Below are 19,604 nucleotides of genomic sequence, written 5' to 3'. Positions count from 1 at the left end.
AGGGATGGGTGAAATTTCTGTCTCCATGCAACTCTCTAATCTGAAAACTGATCGTTATATGCCCCACTCTTTTTCCTGCAATATGTCCATCAATACCTTAATGTTTTTTTTAAATCAAATGTTTCCATGTTTAAGGCTGCCGAGAGAACTAGAATTAGTATAAGGGCTTTTTATCAATTTTTTTCTTTGGATGTGCAGCTTTGGATTTAGAAGTACTCTCTTTTATAATGATGAGAGATTGGAGGGATAGGAGAAAATAAGAATATCATTATGTTATGGAAGAAAGCTTAGTTTCAATACTATGCAACATATTAGTACAGTGGTACCTTGGATTACGAGCCATAATCCGCTCCAAGAGCATGCTCGTAATCCAAAATCTTCGTTTATCAAAACAAAGTTCCCCATAGATAATAGTGGCAACAGCAATGATTGGTTCCAGAACCCGGAGTCTGTACCTGTCGGGGCCGGGTGCTGCAGCGCCGTCTCCTTCATCTGCCTCCTCCATCCGTCATCGGAAGAAGAACCCGACAGTGGGGGGGATGTCAGCCGCCGGAGAACCCCACAGTGCCGCTTCGGGGGGGGGGGGGGAGGGGGATGCCAGCCGCCGGAGAACCTTGCAGTGCCTTCAGAGGGATGCCTCCTCCATCCGTCGGCCAGCCCTCCACGTCGGATACCCCTTGCATGCTGTAGAGTCCCCACCCGAGCCCACGCAGCCGAGCGCCGCCGCACCCGCACGCCGCGCACGACATGCACAACGCCGATGATTGATGCTGTGCGCGTCCCACGCAACGCACAGGAGGGACAGCACCCAGCCGCGCAGGCCCAGACAAAGGTCCTCCAACCTGCGGAAGGCACCCGATATAGAAGGCTGGCCGGAAGACGGAAGAGGAATCCCCTGTAAGTGCTCGTTGATCGGGGCAGTGCTCGGTTTGTGAGTCAAAAGTTTGCTGAGTGTTTTGCTCGTCTTGCAAAACACTCGCAAACCGAGGTACCACTGTATAAGCAAGTGAAATAAACAGATTAAAGAATTGTTAGGTGTGAGTTCCAGCATTGGCTAGCATAAAACAATGGGCTGCTTTTATGAAGGTACGCTCAAGAGGAATCAAGGAAACTCTTTCATCTTGGCATCCCAAGTCCTCTAAATTTTCTTCACACTTCTACCTCTAACCCTCTGTTGTAGTTCCTTCCTATTTCTTCTACTGTAAACCGCGCCAAGCTCTATGAACGTGGAGATGATGCGGTATACAAACCTAAGGATTAGCTTAGATTAGGAGGCAGTAGCGGCTAGCACGTGTGGCATTTTAGCGCGCGTTAAAGCCCCAATGCGTCTTCATAAAAGGAGCCCAATGTGTTTATATACAAATGAATTGCAAATTCATTTAGCATCTGCCTTGTTCACAGTATTTGTTTATTGTTTGTTCTACATAGTATCTTTTGTTATAATGAGATTCTATTTTGCTTCTGAGATACCGGTGTCAGGGCAAAAGCGCGCCGGGACAAAGGTGCGCGCAGACAATTGAGCACAGCGCAGAGGTGCGCACCGCAGAAAATTACTGTTTTTAGGGCTCCGACGGAGGGGGCGTGGGGAGGGAAAACCCCCCCCCCCCACTTTACTTAATAGAGATCGCGCCGCGTTGTGGGGGCGTTGTGTGGGGTTTGGGGGGTTGTAACCCCCCACATTTTACTGAAAACTTCACTTTTTCCCTGTTTTTAGGGAAAAAGTTAAGTTTACAGTAAAATGTGGAGGGTTACAACCCCCCAAATCCCCCACAACGCCGGCGCGATCTCTATTAAGTAAACTAGGGGGGCTCCCTATAGAAAATAGTTGGTCCCCTGATACTGAAATCCTGTCTTTAAAAATATAATTTCTGATTTTTACCAGAAAGGATAACTTTGCTAGTAACGTTTGCCTTGGAACATGACAGAGACTTTGTTTTTAAACTTTACTTCAGACATATGAATGATAAGTTCTTTGGTTCAACAATTAGGATTTTTCCTGATATTGCTCAAGTGACACAGAAGAGACAGAAAGAATTTCTTTATAAATCCAGAGCTTTGGCTCTGGGAGCATCCTTTATTTTGAAATTTCCATCCAAATATTGTGTATCACTACAAGGGAAACATTTTTTATTTTTTTAACTAAAGAAATTGTTGGAATTTATATCTGCTAAGAAGGAAGGGGGTGGAGAAGTCATGATTTGTCCAATAGCTTTACCAGCAGTTTAAGTCCAGGCTATTGGGGGATCTATCAATGTCTCCTAAACTGTTTTTTTCTTAATATTAAGGGAGCTTACAGTTTAGCTGTAAACTGATAACAGTGGCTGAGCGAACTCTTATACCATAGTTACAGTGGGCTGGGGATGGAGGTGGGGGGTTGGAATGTGAGGGTTGGTAGTGGGAGCTATAGGTTGGCAGGGATTGGTGGTTGGGGTGCTAGGACAGGAGGATTGGTTGTGAGGAAGGGTGAGGGATGATTTGATGGAGGAATTGTGTGGGATTAAGGGTGAATTTGGCGGGTTAAATCAGTTTGGGAAGGGTGGGAGTGTGGGATAAGGTGGGTAGGCAGGGTTAAATTTGTTCCCTTCCCACCCTCCCAGTTTTTTTGGGTGGTTTGGTTTTGGTGGGTGGTGGTTGGGTTGGTCGCAGCTTTTGCGGAAATGTGTTATGGGGTGAATTGTGCACAGTGTGGCTTATGAAGTTATATATTTTATGTGCTTATTCTGCTCATGTGCGGAACCGCCATGGGTGGCCGGCATGATTCTGCGATACCGCGAGTCTTGCTGGGGGAAGTGGGGTTTCATGGAATGTGATGAATTTGTTGAGCTGAGCTAATTCGACACCGATTAGCATCAAGGGGTTTGAGTTTTGTGAGTTGAGCTAGTTCGACACCGAATAGCTCCAAGGTTTATGGTTGTTAAGCTACACTGAATTATTTATGTATAAAATGTTATGTTTTACAAATTCATTGATGGATAAGTTCAATAAAGCTGCGGCCCATGCTTTGCCATTACTAAGTGTTATGTGTCTTTATTCAGTGATGTACAGTAAGTATAAGGAGTGATGCGAATGCCAGTGTTAGTATATTTCCTTGATTTTTTTAATACAAATGCAGTAAAACCTTGGATTGCAAGCAAAACATTTTATTAAATTTTAACTTGATATACAAGCAATGTCTTGCTATACAAGTACATCCAGTTTATACACATCACAACTGAGCCGATGGTTCTTCTCTCTGACACTGCAAGAGTGTAGTGACTTTACAATCTACGGCACAGAAATATCAAAGAAGAGACAAGTTAATCTAATCATGTATTTTTTAATGAGTATAACTTATGGGCAGACTGGATGAACCCTTCGGGTCTTTATCTGCCATCATTTACTATGTTACTATCACTGTTCTAAACGAGCAAAGTCTTGCAATACGAGTACATACAGTATACATGCATCACATCATCACAACTGAGCCAACTTCTCTCTCTGATGCTGCAGGAGTGGAGTGACTGTTCTAAACGAGCGAGGTCTTGCAATACGAGTACATACAGTATTTTGTATTAAAGTTTTTGGGTTGTGGAACGAATCTTCTGAGTTTCCATTATTTCAGGTGGGTAAATTTGCTTTGATATACAAGTGCTTTGGATCACAAGCATGCTTCTGGAACAAATTATGCTCACAAACCAAGGTTTTACTGTACTTGGATCTATATATATATATATATATATATACAGTATATATATATTCCTTATTCTGTGGACTAAATAATATATTCAATTTCTTTCTTTACATTACACTAAGTGATGCTAGAAAAATTAATTTTCTTTCATATATAATGTAAAATCTGTACTCAAGTACTGCTATGCTTGTTTGTTAAGATAATTTGAAATTCAATAAAGAAATAAAATATTTTTTAAAAATAATTTCTAATTTTTACTTTATGCATAATCTTTTCTCTCTTATATTCTTTTATTGAAGTATCATTTGGAGAGTTAGGCACTCCTTATTTTTTTGTTGGATTGTTCTTGTATATTTATCTAGGGGGTATTGTTTTTCTTGTTTTAGTTTATTCCTTATTGGGGATTTTTTTGTTGTGTTTTTGGTTTGTTTTTTGTTTTTTTTGGGGGGGTTGAATACCTTTCTGGAAAGGGCTAGAAATTGTACTTGGCCAATCATAGTCTACTTGCCTACTTCTGAGGTCAGAGTAAACGTACACCATAGGCCCCGTATAACACTGATGTTGGGGTCCAAGATATCTGGCCACATTATAAGTGAATCCATGTTATATGGGGGAGTCCAAAGAATAATAAATCATAGCAAAAGGAAAAAAAGGGGTCCATCCCTTGACCGCATTGCAATCGGCCCTGCGAGCTACGTTATATACAGTAGGGTCTATGGTGTATTCTTCTATTGATTAAATTAGAAGCACTGAGAATTTAAGCAGGCATCCCTTACTCCTGAATTGTCAAGGGCCCAACACATGTATTAAGGAGATTCTCCTTGGGAGAGGAGTTGGGACGGACATCACTCTTACAGTACATGTATGTTTTTGTATCTCTAAAAGTATACATAAAAAGTACCTTCATAAATGTTAGGTACACACCTGTGCACCTATTTTCCCAGGTCAGTTTTTGAAAGGAGATGTTTCTCTTTGAAAATTGATGTTAGGCCCGCAAATTAAAAAATACCTGCAAACTATACAGATATGAGCTTTGTTTGAAAGAAGCCACCATTAAGCCAATAAGAAAGGCATCACAGCCTACCTAAGTCTAATTTTCTATGGAAACCATAGGCTCTACATGGATGTTGCCTGTTTTCCTCAATACATAAGAACATAAGAACATAAGCAGTGCCTCTGCTGGGTCAGACCAGAGGTCCATCATGCCCAGCAGTCCGCTCACGCGGCGGCCCATCAGGTCCAGGACCTGTATAGTGATCCTCTATCTATACCCTTCTATCCCCTTTTCCTTCAGGAAGTTATCCAGTCCCTTCTTGAACCCCAAAACTGTACTCTGTCCCATTACACCCTCTGGAAGCACATTCCAGGTGTCCACCACCCTTTAGATGAAGAAGAATTTCCTAGCATTGGTTCTGAATCTGTCCCCTCTTAATCTTTCCGAATGCCCTCTCATTCTTGTAGTTTTTGAAAATTTGAAGAATTTGTCCCTCTCTACTTTCTCTATGCCCTTCTTTGTGTCTTTTTAGATAAGAAAGGTGAGTGAAGCTTTTATCACACTCAGTACATGTAAATGGTTTGTTCCCTGTGTGGATCATTTGGTGTTTTTTCAGTCCTGATCTATCAGTGAAGTTTTTATTACACTCAGTACATGTGTATAGCTTATCTCCCACGTGGATCCTCTGGTGACTTTTTAGATTTGAAAGCCGAGTGAAGCTTTTATACATCTGATTAAAATTAACGTAGACTACGAGAATTGTTTCTTTCCTTAGGCAACTGATATGAATGGGAATTTTCCTCCTTGAGTAATTACCATGTAATGAGCTAATTCATTAAAACAGAGGAAGATATTTCAGATCTCACGAAGACAGGGTCTTGCGATTTCAAAGGTTGCTGATTCAACCGTTGACTCTCTGCCTGTCATACATTTTCAAACAATAGACCTATGAATGCATAAATCTTGCGCACAGACGCAAAAGCATCCCACCCCAGTTCACCATTGCTTCTGTCTTGCCTTCCAGCATAAAATGTACATATTTCTTACTAATCAGTTATTCATTTCATTTTCAGATAACACACCCTAATGTAATCAAGTGAATCATCTGTCTAATAACCAGCCTCTTTTCCAACAGGTAAATGTTGATTCATTTCAGTGTAACTCATGGCCAAAATCCACAAACAATAACTGTGCTACTGACACAGATTTCCAGAGGGTTTACTATCTGTACGGATTTATTTTCAATATAATTTTATTCTTAATTTCCTCCACTTTGCAGAACTCGTCTAACACTATCCTCCAAAATGCTAATATATATAACACTGGAATTCGCACCACACTCAGATTGTTCACAATAAAATACACCAACTCAGATATAGTGGCAAGAAATGGGCCGCAGCTTTATTTTCATTAAGAACAAACCTTAATCAAATCAACTTATCAACATTTTCAAAAAACAGTGTAGCTTATACTCAAAATTCTGGAGCTACTCGGTGTCGAACTAGCTCCTCTTCCAAAATTCTCCCCCATTCCCCAATTCCCTTACAGCAAGACTCGCGGTGCCGCAGAGTCCAGCCGCCACCCATGGCAGTATCGCACATGAGCAGTTACAAAATTTAGTCACCAAATCTGTTGCATAGCCACACTGATCCAAAATTGTTTCCCCAACATATAATTTTTTCCGCAACCAAACTGAGACCAACCCCACCCCCCAAAACAAAAACCCACCAAAGAGAGAACCCCCAAAATAGGGAAGGGGAGGGTGGGACAATTTACTCCTCTAACCCTAACCTTTCCCACTCCCTCCAAACCCCTAATTCTCCACTGCCCACCAAATCTCCTCAGAAAATTCCACCAATCCTTAAGCCCCTTTTTCTAGCCAATCCTTGCTCGCTTTCACCTACACCTATCTCTACCTTCTTACTTCCACTCCTCCCCTTACCTAACCTGCCTAACAACCCACTACTCATCCTCTTACCTACCTACTACTATTTAATTAACCCCTTCCCCCCAAAAACAATCTTCGCTGGCTCATCCAGCGTTATAAGCCCGCAGATTAATCTGCAAGCCACTATAGTTTCCGTTTTCACATTATGGGATCATTTACAAATGGAATTCTAATCTAAGGGCTCCTTTTACAAAGGTGAGCTAGCGTTTTTAGCACACGCACCAAATTAATGCGCGCTATGGCGCACGCTAGCTGAAAAACTACCACCTGCTCAAGAGGAGGCGGTAGCGGCTAGCGTGCATGACATTTTAGTATGCACTATTCCGAACGTTAAGGCCCTAACGCACCTTCGTAAAAGGAGCCCTAAATCTAAAACTTAGGTTTATATATGGCATCATCCCCAAATTGGAGCTCGATTCGGTTAACATGAAAGATGAAAACAAATTCATAGTTTTTTGATAGAACATAAGCTTAAAACAAAATTTGATACTACCTAAATTGGCAAGGATCGCTATCGGCGATATGCAAAGGTTATTTTCCCATCATACGGCAATTGTCTAGTTATTGTTAGAATAAGAAGGTTTTCAGAGTCTTTCGAAAGGTTTGAAAGGAAGTAGGAATCCTAATAGAAGATGGAATTTTGTTCCAAATCTCAGTAAATCTATATAAGTAAGATCGGCAGAGCTTACCAGTTGATCTAATTAATCCCTTTTAGAGAGGGGAAGGAGAGTTTAAATTGATGTATATTCCTAGTGTGAGAGAGTCGTCGAGCATTCAAACACAGAGGAAGTAGGGATATGAATATATCATGTAGAAGTTTAAATACTTTTGATAGGGGTTGCCATGTAGCTTATTTTAAAAAAATTGGAAAAATTGGGATAGACTAAATTACACATTTTGATGGGAATCTCTTTGCTATATTTTTACAATGGAGCGGTTTATGGCCATTCAGCAGGGAAATTACAAGAAATTTATGGATGTTTGGGAACCGTTAACTAAATACTGTAAGGATTGATTTCTTTAGTTGTCCTTTTAACATACACATCCAGGGTGGGTACATCATGGAATTGGTTTCAGGGGTATGTATTGATTGTTCTTGAAGGTATTAAAAAAAGAAAATTAAAAATAGTGCAAAACACAGCAGTTCGTTTGATCTTTGGTTTGAGGAAAAACGCCCACATCAGCCCTTACTACAAAAAGTTGCACTGGTTGCCAATGGAGGTGCGTATTCTATTCAAATTTGCCTGTATTTGTTTCAAGCAGGTCTGGGGTCTAGCGTCTTCCTACCTGCTACCTCACTTCATATTACACAACCCCACACGACCAACCAGAAACCGAAACACCTTTATGTACCCAAAGATCACAGGCTGCAAATACAAATCCTTTTTGGACAGGACCTTCATGTTCCATGCAGGCAGACAGCAGTCCTGGATGGATAACTACATAAATAGAGCCAGTCTGACCTACGGCGCTTTCCGAAAATCAATTAAAACCGTTCTGTTTGACAAATTAATCTCATAAACAGAAGCCTTTCTACTCTCAATGATATTTTTCCCCTCTCTCTACCTCAATGTAATTTGCTGACCTCTACCTACTTCTTATGTAACCCTCACTTCTTGCTTCCTATAATGCGCTGATTGTCCAGCCTTCTTTGAATGTGAACCGCCTAGAAGTCTTTCGACTATGGCGATATAGAAGAATAAAGTTATTATTATTATTATGTATTATTAATAGGTGGGAGAATTAATTTTCCTTTTTATATATTTTTGTAAGTTAAGGTGCTTTAATTTTAATATTATATGTAAATGTATTAATTATTATTATTATTATTATTATGCACTTCTGTAGTTTAAAACTTGAATAAAGAATTTAAATTCAATGCCAAAAAATGCAAAGTCATGCACCTGGGAAGCCAAAATCCATGCAAGATTTACACCCTAAATGGCGAGATTCTGACAAGAACTGAAGCAGAAAGAGACTTAGGGGTGATTGTCAGGGAAGACATGAAGGCTGCAAACCAAGTGGAGCAAGCTTCATCCAAAGCAAGACAAATCATAGGTTGCATACGCAGGAGTTTCGTCAGCCGTAAACCTGAAGTCATTATGCCACTGTATAGATCCATGGTGAGACCGCACCTGGAGTACTGTTTGCAATTCTGGAGGCCGCATTACCGCAAGGATGTGCTGAGACTGGAATCGGTCCAGAGAATGGCTCCAGAATGGTCTCGGGACTCAAGGAGCTCCCGTACGAGGAGCGGTTAGGGAAATTGCAGCTCTACTCACTCGAGGAACGTCGAGAGAGGGGAGATATGATTGAGACATTCAAGTATCTCACGGGCCGCATCGAGGTGGAAGAAGACATCTTCTTCTTCAAGGGTCCCGCGGCAACAAGGGGGCATTCGTGGAAAATCAGGGGCGGGAAACTGCACAGTGACACTAGGAAGTTCTTCTTCACTGAAAGGGTGGTTGATCGCTGGAATAGTCTTCCACTTCACAGGTTATTGAGGCCAGCAGTGTGCCAGATTTTAAGGCCAGATGGGATAGACATGTGGGATCTATCCGCAAAGATAGATAGGGAGTGTCACTGGAGTGGGCAGACTTGATGGGCCGTGGCCCTTATCTGCCATCTATTTCTATGTTTCTATGTTTCTAAATACTACACATGCACATTTATACTGTATTCTTAGATAGACAGGGAGCCAATGGAGTTTGCAATAAAGGAGACACATGGTCAGACCTTTTCTTTCCAAATATCAATTTTGCTGCCGTATTCTGGATCAATTGAAGTCGATTTAAACTTCCCTTACTCAAAGACATATAAACTGAGCTAAGATGATCACCTGCACTAACACTTTAAAGTGTTGCTGATGGAATAAACGTCTAAGTTTCCTCAGCATGCGTAGGTGGAAAAAACATTTCAGTACTAAGGGCAGGATTTTCAAAAGCCCGCGTTAAAAAGCGACGGTCTGCTACCGCAGCCGTTTTGATACCGAATCTAAAAATCCGAGACATTCATAAAGAATTGGGCATGCAAATAAGCTTGGCGGACGGCAGCGAAGATTTCCTACATTTGCCTGTGCCCTTCACTGATGGGCACTGATGGGCTCCTTTTACTAAACTGTGCTAGTGGTTTTAGCATGCGCTAAATTGCCGTGCGTGCTAGACACTAACGCCTCCATTGAGCTGGCGTTAGTTTCTCTGCCTAGCACGAGGGTTAGCGCGCGCTAATCTGCAGCGCGCACTGATGGACACATGCGCAGAAAAACGCCGTAAAAAACAACAACATTCTCCTGCTGCACTATTGGAGAAAAGGAAGGGAGAGGAGGGGAGAAGCAGCATCGACTTTTTTCAGTCAAGCATAAAACATGCCTTTCTCTCCAAAAAACTATTAAAATTCAGGTAAATCTTGTAATTTGTTTTTAAGGTAAAATTTAATCATGGCCTACAGCCAGAAACACTGAATAGTAATTAAAATTCTTTCCTCTTAGAAACTGTGAATACAGTCTCTGCTCTGCAAGTAAAGCAGAGTTCTGGCTTGAGAACTAAATCCAGATTCTCCACATGGCAGGAGGGGGAAGGAGAAAAGCCTCAAATACAGGTGGGAAGGGGAACAACACTGCAACTAAGAACATAAGAAGGATCTTTTCCAGATAAGCCCCGCCAAAAAGTTAACCCCCGCCACCCAAAAAAAATTATAAAAAAGAGGCGCGATCTGTAGAAAGTAAAGTGGGGGGGGGGTTCCCCCCCACGCCCCCTCGTCGGAGCCCTTAAAAAAATGGTCGACAGTTTATCCTATTTTTTTATAATGTTAAGTTTCATATCCTCTTTTTTATAATCTTTTTTGGGTGCTCCGACGGGGGAGGGCGTGGGGGGGAACCCCCCCCCCACTTTACTTTATACACATCGCGCCGCGTTGTGGGGCCGTTGTGCTGAGAACTTCACTGGCTAAGGTGGCGTGCGCTGGCAAAAGGTGGCGGGGCTTAACTTTCGGCGCGTCCACTTTTTCCATTAGAGGCGGGGCTTATCTGGAAAAGATCCCATAAGAACATAAGAATTGCCGCTGCTGGGTCAGATCAGTGATCCATAATGCCCAGCAGTCTGCTCACGCGGCGGCCCTTTGGTCCAAAGAGAGGTTCCCCAATGGAGATAGCACTCCAGGGGGAAGATAGAACCGTCAAAGTAGAGGCAAAATCCAACACACAATCTTAGACAGATATCAATCACAGAAAACTCAGGGCTCCTTTTCCTAAATTGCTATGCGCGCTAGATGCTAACGCCTCCATTGAGCTGGCGCTAATTTCTCTGCAGAGCACGAGGGTTAGCGCGCGCTAATCTGCAGCGCACACTGAAAACGCTACCGCAGCTTAGTAAAAGGAGCCTTCAGTGTTATATCACTCTTAAAAACATAAGAACATAAGCAATGCCTCCGCTGGGTCAGACCTGAGGTCCATCGTGCCCAGCAGTCCGCTCACGCAATGGCCCAACAGGTCCAGGACCTGTGCAGTAGTCCTCTATCTATACCCCTCTATCGCCTTTTCCAACAGGAAATTGTCCAATCCTTTTTTGAACCCCAGTACCAAGTAGTCATCACCATTCTAGTTTTTTGCTGTGGAATTCTGATATTCCCTCTATTTGAAAGCACATCTACATTTTTGATATAAATGCTGTATGAATGTATGAGAAAGTATATGTATGTGTGGAGTTTTATTTTTACAGACCAGTGATGATACAGACTGCTTAGGGTACTGTATGTCCCGGCGGTCTGTGTATTGAGGTATGTTTTTCTCCACTGTTTTTTACTTTTCATGTTTTTGTGCTTATGAATTCAATGTCATATTATAGTTGAATGATTGAGATGCCCTTAATTAAATAATTTTTTTTATTGAGCCCATAATAATTGCTATACTGAAGGCCCAGCATCCTGTTTCCAACAGTAGCCAACCCACGTTCCAAGTACCTGGCAGAAACCCAAATAGCAAGATTCCAGAGCTGAGATTGTGATGTCATAAAGCCTCATTCCACCAATGCCTAAGAGTCAAACCCATCAGTGATGTCACAATGCCTTGATTGTCCTGTACTTGGCTCACATTAGAACATAAGAATTGCCATAATGGGGAGGAGGAATACAAGTTGGCGGACGCTATGTAGCTGTGCTCGGCAGGCTTAGCGTTTTTTCTTCATATCAATACTTGAACCAGATACTTACTTTGTCGGAATGCCTCATGCGAAGAGGAAGGGGAGTGTGAGAGCTGGGCAATTGCCATTGCTCACATCGTCTCCAGCCCAGCAGTCAATTCAGCGGTTTTTGCAGCCGCTGAGCCCAGCCGACGCCCAGATGTCCCCGCGGCGGGAGAGTTCCGCGTCGGACCTGAGTGAGGGAGCACTCGGGTCTCTGGACTTGCTGACATCGTTGTCTCCACCGCATCTCTCTGCGCCTCCATGTCCAGCAGAGGCGCAGAGTGTCGAGCTTGGCCCCGAGGGAGAGGAGTTGGAGACCCCGGAGCAGGCAATGGGAGGAGCTACTTCCCTAGCTGGAACGCTGGGTGGAAGGGCTGCTGAAGGAGAAGGAGCACCAACAAGCACCCCAGCAGTGACACTGGAGATACTTTTGGAGGCTATCAAGAGACTGGATGTGAAGGTGGAGAAGACTGCCTCAGATATTGAGGTAATGGTTAAGAAAATGGATAACTTTTCTGAAAGTTTGCTAAAAGTCAAGCAAGAATGCATGGTTATATCATGATGTAACTAGAATAACCCAGGAAAGACGGAAAATGTTTTTGGGCATGAGAGAAGAGACAAGGAAGCTAGGTGCTACTTTTTTGCTAGCCTATCCATGCAACTGTGTCATTAAGTTTAAGGGCCTGAAATATGTGTATTTTACACCAGATCATCTACGTTCCTTTTTAGATCTCAAAGGTTTATCTAGTGGAGGGAATGTAGCTTAAAGGAAATGCTGGGTTCTAGCGTTTAAGTCTTTACTTTTATTTTTTTGTTGTATCATTGTAATATTACTCCCTATAATATCTTTGGTTTTTTTTTCCTCCTTCTAATTGAGGTCTAAGGAAGAGTTAAGTTTCATATATATTTATTTTAAAGATCGTAATGTTTAATGATGCTTTCCTTTTGGAACATGATTCTGTATTTCTAAATCAAGTAGTTATACTTGTAAAGTATGTTAAATTCAATAAAAATAAAGTTATAAAAAAGAACTGCCATAATGGGGCAGACTGAAGGTCCATCAAGCCCAGTATCCTGTTTCCAACAGTGGCCAACCCAGGTTCCAAGTACCTAGCTAGATCCCAAGTAAGAAAACAGATTTTATGCTGCTATCCTAGGAATAAGCAGTGGATTTCCCCCAAGCCTTCTCAATAATGGCCAATGGACTTCTCTTTTAGGAAGTTCTCCAAACCTTTTTTAAACCCTGCTAAGCTGATTTCACCACATTCTCCAGCAACAAATTCCAGCGTTTAAATATACATTGTGTGAAGAAATATGGTCTCCAGTTTGTTTTAAATCTACTACTTAGTAATTTCACCACATGGCTCCTAGTCATAGTATTTTTGGAAAGAGTAAACATGGGATTTACATCTTCTCTTTCCAAACCACTCCGTATTTTATAGACCTCTATCATATCACCCACTATCATATCACCACCCATATCTTCTCCAAGCTGAAGGGCCTTAGCCACTTTAGCCTCTCCTCATAGGGAAGTCATCCCATCTCTTTTATCATTTTTGTCGCCCTTCTCTGTACTTTTTCTAATTCCGCTATATCTTTTTTGAGATATGATGACCAGAATTGCACTCAGTATTCGAGGTGTAACTGCAATGGAGTCGTGGCCATAGGTGTACAATGGGCATGCCCAGAAATTAAGTGTGATATTGAATGCATGCATTTGCTGGCCCAACTGCTGTCAATTGGGTATGAGCATTTACACCACCTTTTGGCAGGGGTAAGTGTTCCTGCCTAAAGTTAGGTGTGGAAAGCATGCCAAGGCATTATTTTGTAAAGGGCATTCCACCCAGAGCACCCTTAATAGAATACTAGCTTAGTGTAGAACATTCCCACGCCTAACTTGGGTTATCTTTATTGAATCTATGCATAGGAATTTGGCAGTAAGCAGTGAGCTATGCTCTACAGGGAAAATAGCAGAAATAATTAACTTGGGGACTGTTTTACCAAGATTTTATCCCCATAGACTCAGAAGCAACAATAGACACTTTGAAGCAACAATTGTCTGACGAGAAGTGAACGGTGGACTGAGTGTAAAGCCAGTAGGCATTCCCTCCTGAAGAAGCCAAAATCAGTGAAACTCAAGTGGGGGTGGGGGGAGTCTGTGTGTTGCATTTCAAACAGGGTATTAATGTCCAGGTTGCAAGGCAAGTCATGAAATGGAAGAACCTCCAGTCACAGTATAAAGATAAGTACACTGGAGATAGACAGACAGATAGATAGATAGATAGAAAAGAGATGCTGATAAAAAGTATAATAAGGCACGAGTGGTTGGGACATTGATGTGGCTATGATGGTCCCGGAGTAACCCTTGTCTTACCTGTGGCATTTTGGTTATGGATCTGAGCACATCATTTTTTTTTTAATTTTTTTTTTCAAAATATTTTGAATAAGGAGTTGATTTATTTCAAAGTGGACTTGTGTTTTTTGGTGGAAAGTTTTTATACACAAGTAGTGATTTTCAAGTGTGAGCCTAGTGTGAATGGTATTGCATAGACTCAGAATGAGATAACAGCGTTAATAAATCAAACCCTTAATAAAATTTTGCCTGGAAGTGGAGAAATTTTTTCCATGATACCAATTCTTATAATGTCCATTAGAGGGCACTATTATCTTACAAAATGAAGAATACCATACAGGAGAAGCAGGGAGGTTCAAAGTGGTAGACCAGCTCTTTTGTACATATAATATTGGGTTCTATGAACTAAACATGCACTAGAATTAGCAAACATGTTAAAATGATTTAACAAACTAGAAAAGAAGAGGATTCAAAGTGCAAACTACAATGGAACACAAAAAAAGCACAAAGGACCTTCAAGTTTGCAGGGGTTCTCAATCATTCAACCATAATATCACATTGAAATCATAAGCATAAGCTCTCTGTGGTATCAGATTAACAATTGTTAATCTAAGTTAATGTTTTCCACAAGTTTGGGCAAAATTTTGTTCATTGATTTTTTTTGTTTGTTTGTTTTAAACTTTTACACTGAACTGCAAGGTTTTCTGACCCCTAACGCAGGCAGAGATACCAAAATATGATCCGTGTTGGGTCCATCATTTTAAAAAAAAGGTGATTTAACAGACATGACAAATCATCTGTGATGTACAAAGATCATAAAACTACAAAACCAATCATTTTATAACCTAGAGGTGTATGTACTAAAATGCAGTGACCCTAGATTTGTCAACTGGTTGATATTGAGTCAAATTGTGTTTTTTATCTAGCCAGGCTGGTGCCCCTCGCAGGGTAAAACTGTCATTGCAAAAGCTAATTTTGAACTGCCCCTTAGCTGCTTCTTAGCCATGTTAATAAACACACTAGCAGCAGGCAGAGTGGGTCCCAGGCAGATGAAGATGGAGCCATAGTCTCTCATTGCAGCTTCCTTTCCACTTTGATATCTATTGCTGTGGGGACAGAAAGTAAAGGCGCAGACAAAACCAAACAGTTCTTCTCTGCTTCAGGAAGTGCATAAAACAATTACGATTTCCACGCAGAATTCAGCACGGTGCCTACCGATGCCTAAACCGAGGCGCCTACCAGTGCGTACCCAAAAATAGGCATGGTTAGGGGTGAAGAATAGGTGTGGTATGACTTAGGCATCAATAAGTTAGCTTTATGGATATAGAAACATAGATCTATATCCACATAGCACAACCTCAAGAGTATAGGATAACAAGACCTCAGTGTCTAATAGGGAAAATCAAAGCAACCCATATAGACAGGCTAGTTGCAAATATCACTTGCAGCCAGCAGCCACATCCTTGGTCAAAAACTCCCAAAAAGTTGAGGACACAATTTCACAGTGAATTTCAACAGTCTTAATTCTAAGTTTCAAAAAGTTTAAAAAAAAAAAAAACCACTTATCTGAAAATTGTTGTCTTTTCAATCAAATTGCAAACACAAGAACATGATCCTGGAGCTTGGAAGCAGGAGAAAATCACTCCATAGGAGACAAACTCAGAGCATAGCAGCTACTAAATATCACCACTAGCATAATCCAACAGGGTTCCCTGTTTCGCTGGTGTGTTTCTTCAGGGATTTGCTGGAAAAAAACAGAGCTTAAAAAAACTCTAAAAAGACAGGAAAACATATATTCCACTGCAGCTCAACTCACAGCATCGATTCACCCGCTTCAATTTCTGTCCTATGGAGTGATTTTCTCCTGCTTCCAAGCTCCAGGATCACGTTCTTGTGTTTGCAATTTGATTGAGAAGACAACAATTTTTAGATAAGTGTTGTTTTTTTTAAACTTTTTGAGACTTAGAATTAAGACTGTTGAAATTCACTGTGAAATTGTGTCCTCAACTTTTTGGGAGTTTTTGACCGAGGATGTATCTGCTGGCTGTAAGTGATATTTGCAACTAGCCTGTCTATATGGGTTGCTTTGATTTTCCCTTTTAGACACTGAGGTCTTTTCTCCCTTAAGAGTAACACTTGGACTTGTTATCCTATACTCTTGAGGTTGTGCTATGTGGATATAGATTTATTTAACAGCCTCTCTTGGTTCTATTTATTTTTTATAGAAACATAGAAACATGATGGCAGATAAAGGCCAAATGGCCCATCCACAGCATCCACTGTCTCCTCCTTTCCCTATTGGCTAAGGGGCTCATAATCGAAAGAGAAAAACGTCCAAAATCCGGCCTAATTCGGCACTTGGATGAACATTTCTCAAAAACGTCCAAGTGCCGATAATAAAACTGGGTTATGGACGTATTTCTAAATGACCTAGGCCTTCATAGTGCCGCTCAACGTCCAAAGCTAAATGGGGCGTTTCGGGAGGTGTGTCGAGGGCGGGAGTTGGGCAGGACGTGGGCCGGCTTAGACTTAGTCGTACAGCATGTTTAACCGAAAGTTTAACAACAGAGCCTAGACGGAACTTGGACGTTGTGACTTAGACCAGTGTTTTTCAACCTTTTTACACCTATGGACCGGCAGAAATAAAATAATTATTCTGTGGACTGGCATCGGTCCATGGACCAGCAATTGAAGAACACTGGGCTAAGTTGTGGGCCAGACCCCACACATCTCTACCCAATCTCCACCCCAGACACCGCCCCCATAATAGTACTAATTGCACCTTGCACGTCCCATGCCTCATCTGGAAGCCTTCCCTCTGACGTTGCAACGGCAGAGAGAAGGCTTCCGGTTCAGGCGCAGGATGCCCATAGGAGCCACTGCCCGTGGCTTTATTCAGTTAGGAAGAGGGAGCTGGCTCGATGATAACTCCGCATCGATCGCACCGTGGACCAGCGGTTGAAGAACACTGTTTTGGGCCTGATGCACGTGCTGGCCCTGTGGACCGGCAGAAAATTTCTGTGGACCGGCACCGGTCCATGGACCGGTGGTTGAAGAACACTGACTTAGACCATGGAAAACATGGTGTAAGTCACAAAAAACCACCTAAAATCACCAGATAAGCACTGAAAACACATAACACAGACCCCCTACACACTACACCGGTGATCACAAGCCCCGCCACCCCCATAAAAATAATATTCACAACTTTAAATTTCAACCTCCAGACCATCATCACCTAGCCACCTGGCATAGGAAAGCCTAGTCGTCCAGCCCAGAGGCAGCTTAAGTCATCTTGGGGATGGGTTAGGGACCCTTAGAGAAGAGGACCCATGCCCATAAGCCCCTGTAATCACTGCATTGATACTTAAACATGTGCACTGCCCTATACACCCCCAAAACCCTTTTTGACTGGCATATAAGTAGCTCCTGCAGCCATAAGGGCTATTGGGGTGGTAGATAAGTGGGTCTAGGGGATTCTGAAGGTGGTTTGGGGGCTCACCATCACCTATAAGGGAGCTGTAGTGAGGAGAAGCCATGGCACCCTTTTTGTGAATTTCACAGCAGTGCCCTGTAAGGTACCCCACTATTTAGGTGCCATGTCTGGGTGTTCAGTCCATCATTTTGCAGACCCCTCCCACGTCCAACAGGGCTTGTTCTAGGCATTTTGGACTTGGACGGAAATGTGGTATAAAGATGGACGATTTAGCGGCTTGGATGATCAGATCGGCAGAACATATAATTAGACGATTTTCGAAAGTAAAAAAAAGTTGGATGTCTCTTTCGAAAATGTGTCTTAGGCTCTTTTTAACTTTGGAGGACTTGCGAGATGGACATAAACGGACTTAGACGTCCCTTTCGATTATGCCCCTCCACAGCTCTTAACACTTGCATTGTGTTGTCATAGAGCTTTATGGTTATAGAAATATGATGGCAGGCAAAATGGCCCATCCAGTATGCCCATCCGCGGTAACCACTATCTCCACCTGGGCTGTTTACTTAAAGTAAGCTATATTTTTCTCCTTCACCCTAGGAAGACATTTAAAAGTAAGGAGCTCTTTGTGTTTGTTTGGTGTGTTTACCTTTAATATATAACTCCTCTACTGCCTCTGGACCTTGACTTTAGGGAACAGGACTGTAATGACCCCTTTGGTAACTGGCATTTCTCCATAATACACAGTTAAAGAGGTTAAGAATAGCTTGATGCTGCAGAGCTCTGTATACTGAAAATTATAACATGAACTCCTGCAGGAAGCTTTCTGTATATGCCTTACCACTTCTTCAGCACAGGCAGAGGGCATCTTCTGACCATCTCAGTGCAGGAGTAGAACCGTTATTCTTCCCCTCATAGTCAGAGCTGATTTTCAGAGAGAAAATCTGATTGCCCGTCCATTCCTGGAGTTCTGGAATACTACTATCACTGCTAATCATTTCTATAGCCCTATTAGACATGCACAGCACTGTACATCAAAACACAGAATAATAGTTTAAAATAATAATAGTTTATTTTTATATACCGCTAAACCATAAGTTCATGGTGGACTACACAATGATATTACACTAGGGAATAAAAATACAAAGTCATAAAACAATTGTTAAAATAAGAGAAAACAAAATTCAGAATAAAAGCACTGGGCAAAAGATAAAACCTTGTAAGACTTGTAGAACGTAATGATTACACAGTACTATTAATTACAATATAGTAAATAGAAATTGCACAATATAGTTGATTGTACGAATAATCGTAAATTGATTGGAAGCTTAATACCTTAATAAATTTAAAAAATAAAATCAATTTTGTATTTCATATTTTTTGAATAGATAAGTTTTAAGATCTTTCTGGAATTGATAATAGGCGAGGGATGGAGAGATAAGAGCGTTCAAACATGAATTCATTACTCCTGCCTAGAATGCCAAAGTCCTATCCATAAATTTTTTTAACGGCATGTTTTAACTGAGGGGAAAGAGAACCAACCTAAACTTCGGGTATTTTTCTTAATAGCATAAAATCTAAAATGGGAAGAGAGATAAGTTGGTGCTAAACCAAATAAGATTTTAAAACAAATACAACCAAATTTGAATAACACTCTGGCTTCAAATGGCAACCAATGAAGTTTTTGATAATATAAACTGATATGATCATGCTTTCTTAAACTAAAAATCAAACGAATTGCTGTATTTTGTATTATTCTCAATCGGCTGATTATTTTTTTTTATAGGAACCTACTTAAAAGAGCTTGCAATCTAGTCAAGTGACAAATTGGACAAGAAGGTGCATCAGATTGGGGAATTAGAGAGGGAATGATAAGACACATATTGGTGCTTAGAAGGTGAGTTGAAGTTTGGAATTGAAAGCATCTTCAAAGAAGTGGGACTTGAGTCTGGCTTTGAATACTGCCAGAGATGGAGCCTAATGTATCAAGTCAAGCAGTTTGTTCCAAGCATAAGGTAGAAGGGACATT

General features: G+C 41.5%; 1 protein-coding gene across 1 annotated transcript in view; it reads left to right on the top strand.

Annotated features, from left to right (window-relative positions):
• Positions 1-11,946: 11,946 nt before the first annotated feature.
• LOC117362355 (matrix metalloproteinase-20-like) overlaps positions 11,947-19,604 on the top strand; it is a 70,928-nt gene continuing 63,270 nt past the window's right edge. The window contains exon 1 of the mRNA XM_033948612.1: positions 11,947-12,276. Within this exon, the coding sequence (XP_033804503.1) occupies positions 11,947-12,276 (330 nt within the window). The remainder of the gene's footprint in view (positions 12,277-19,604) is intronic.

Source organism: Geotrypetes seraphini, chromosome 6, assembly GCF_902459505.1.
Source record: "Geotrypetes seraphini chromosome 6, aGeoSer1.1, whole genome shotgun sequence".
NCBI lineage: Eukaryota > Metazoa > Chordata > Amphibia > Gymnophiona > Dermophiidae > Geotrypetes > Geotrypetes seraphini.
Note: the sequence above shows the minus strand (reverse complement) of the source record. Positions and strands in the feature narration are given on the sequence as shown.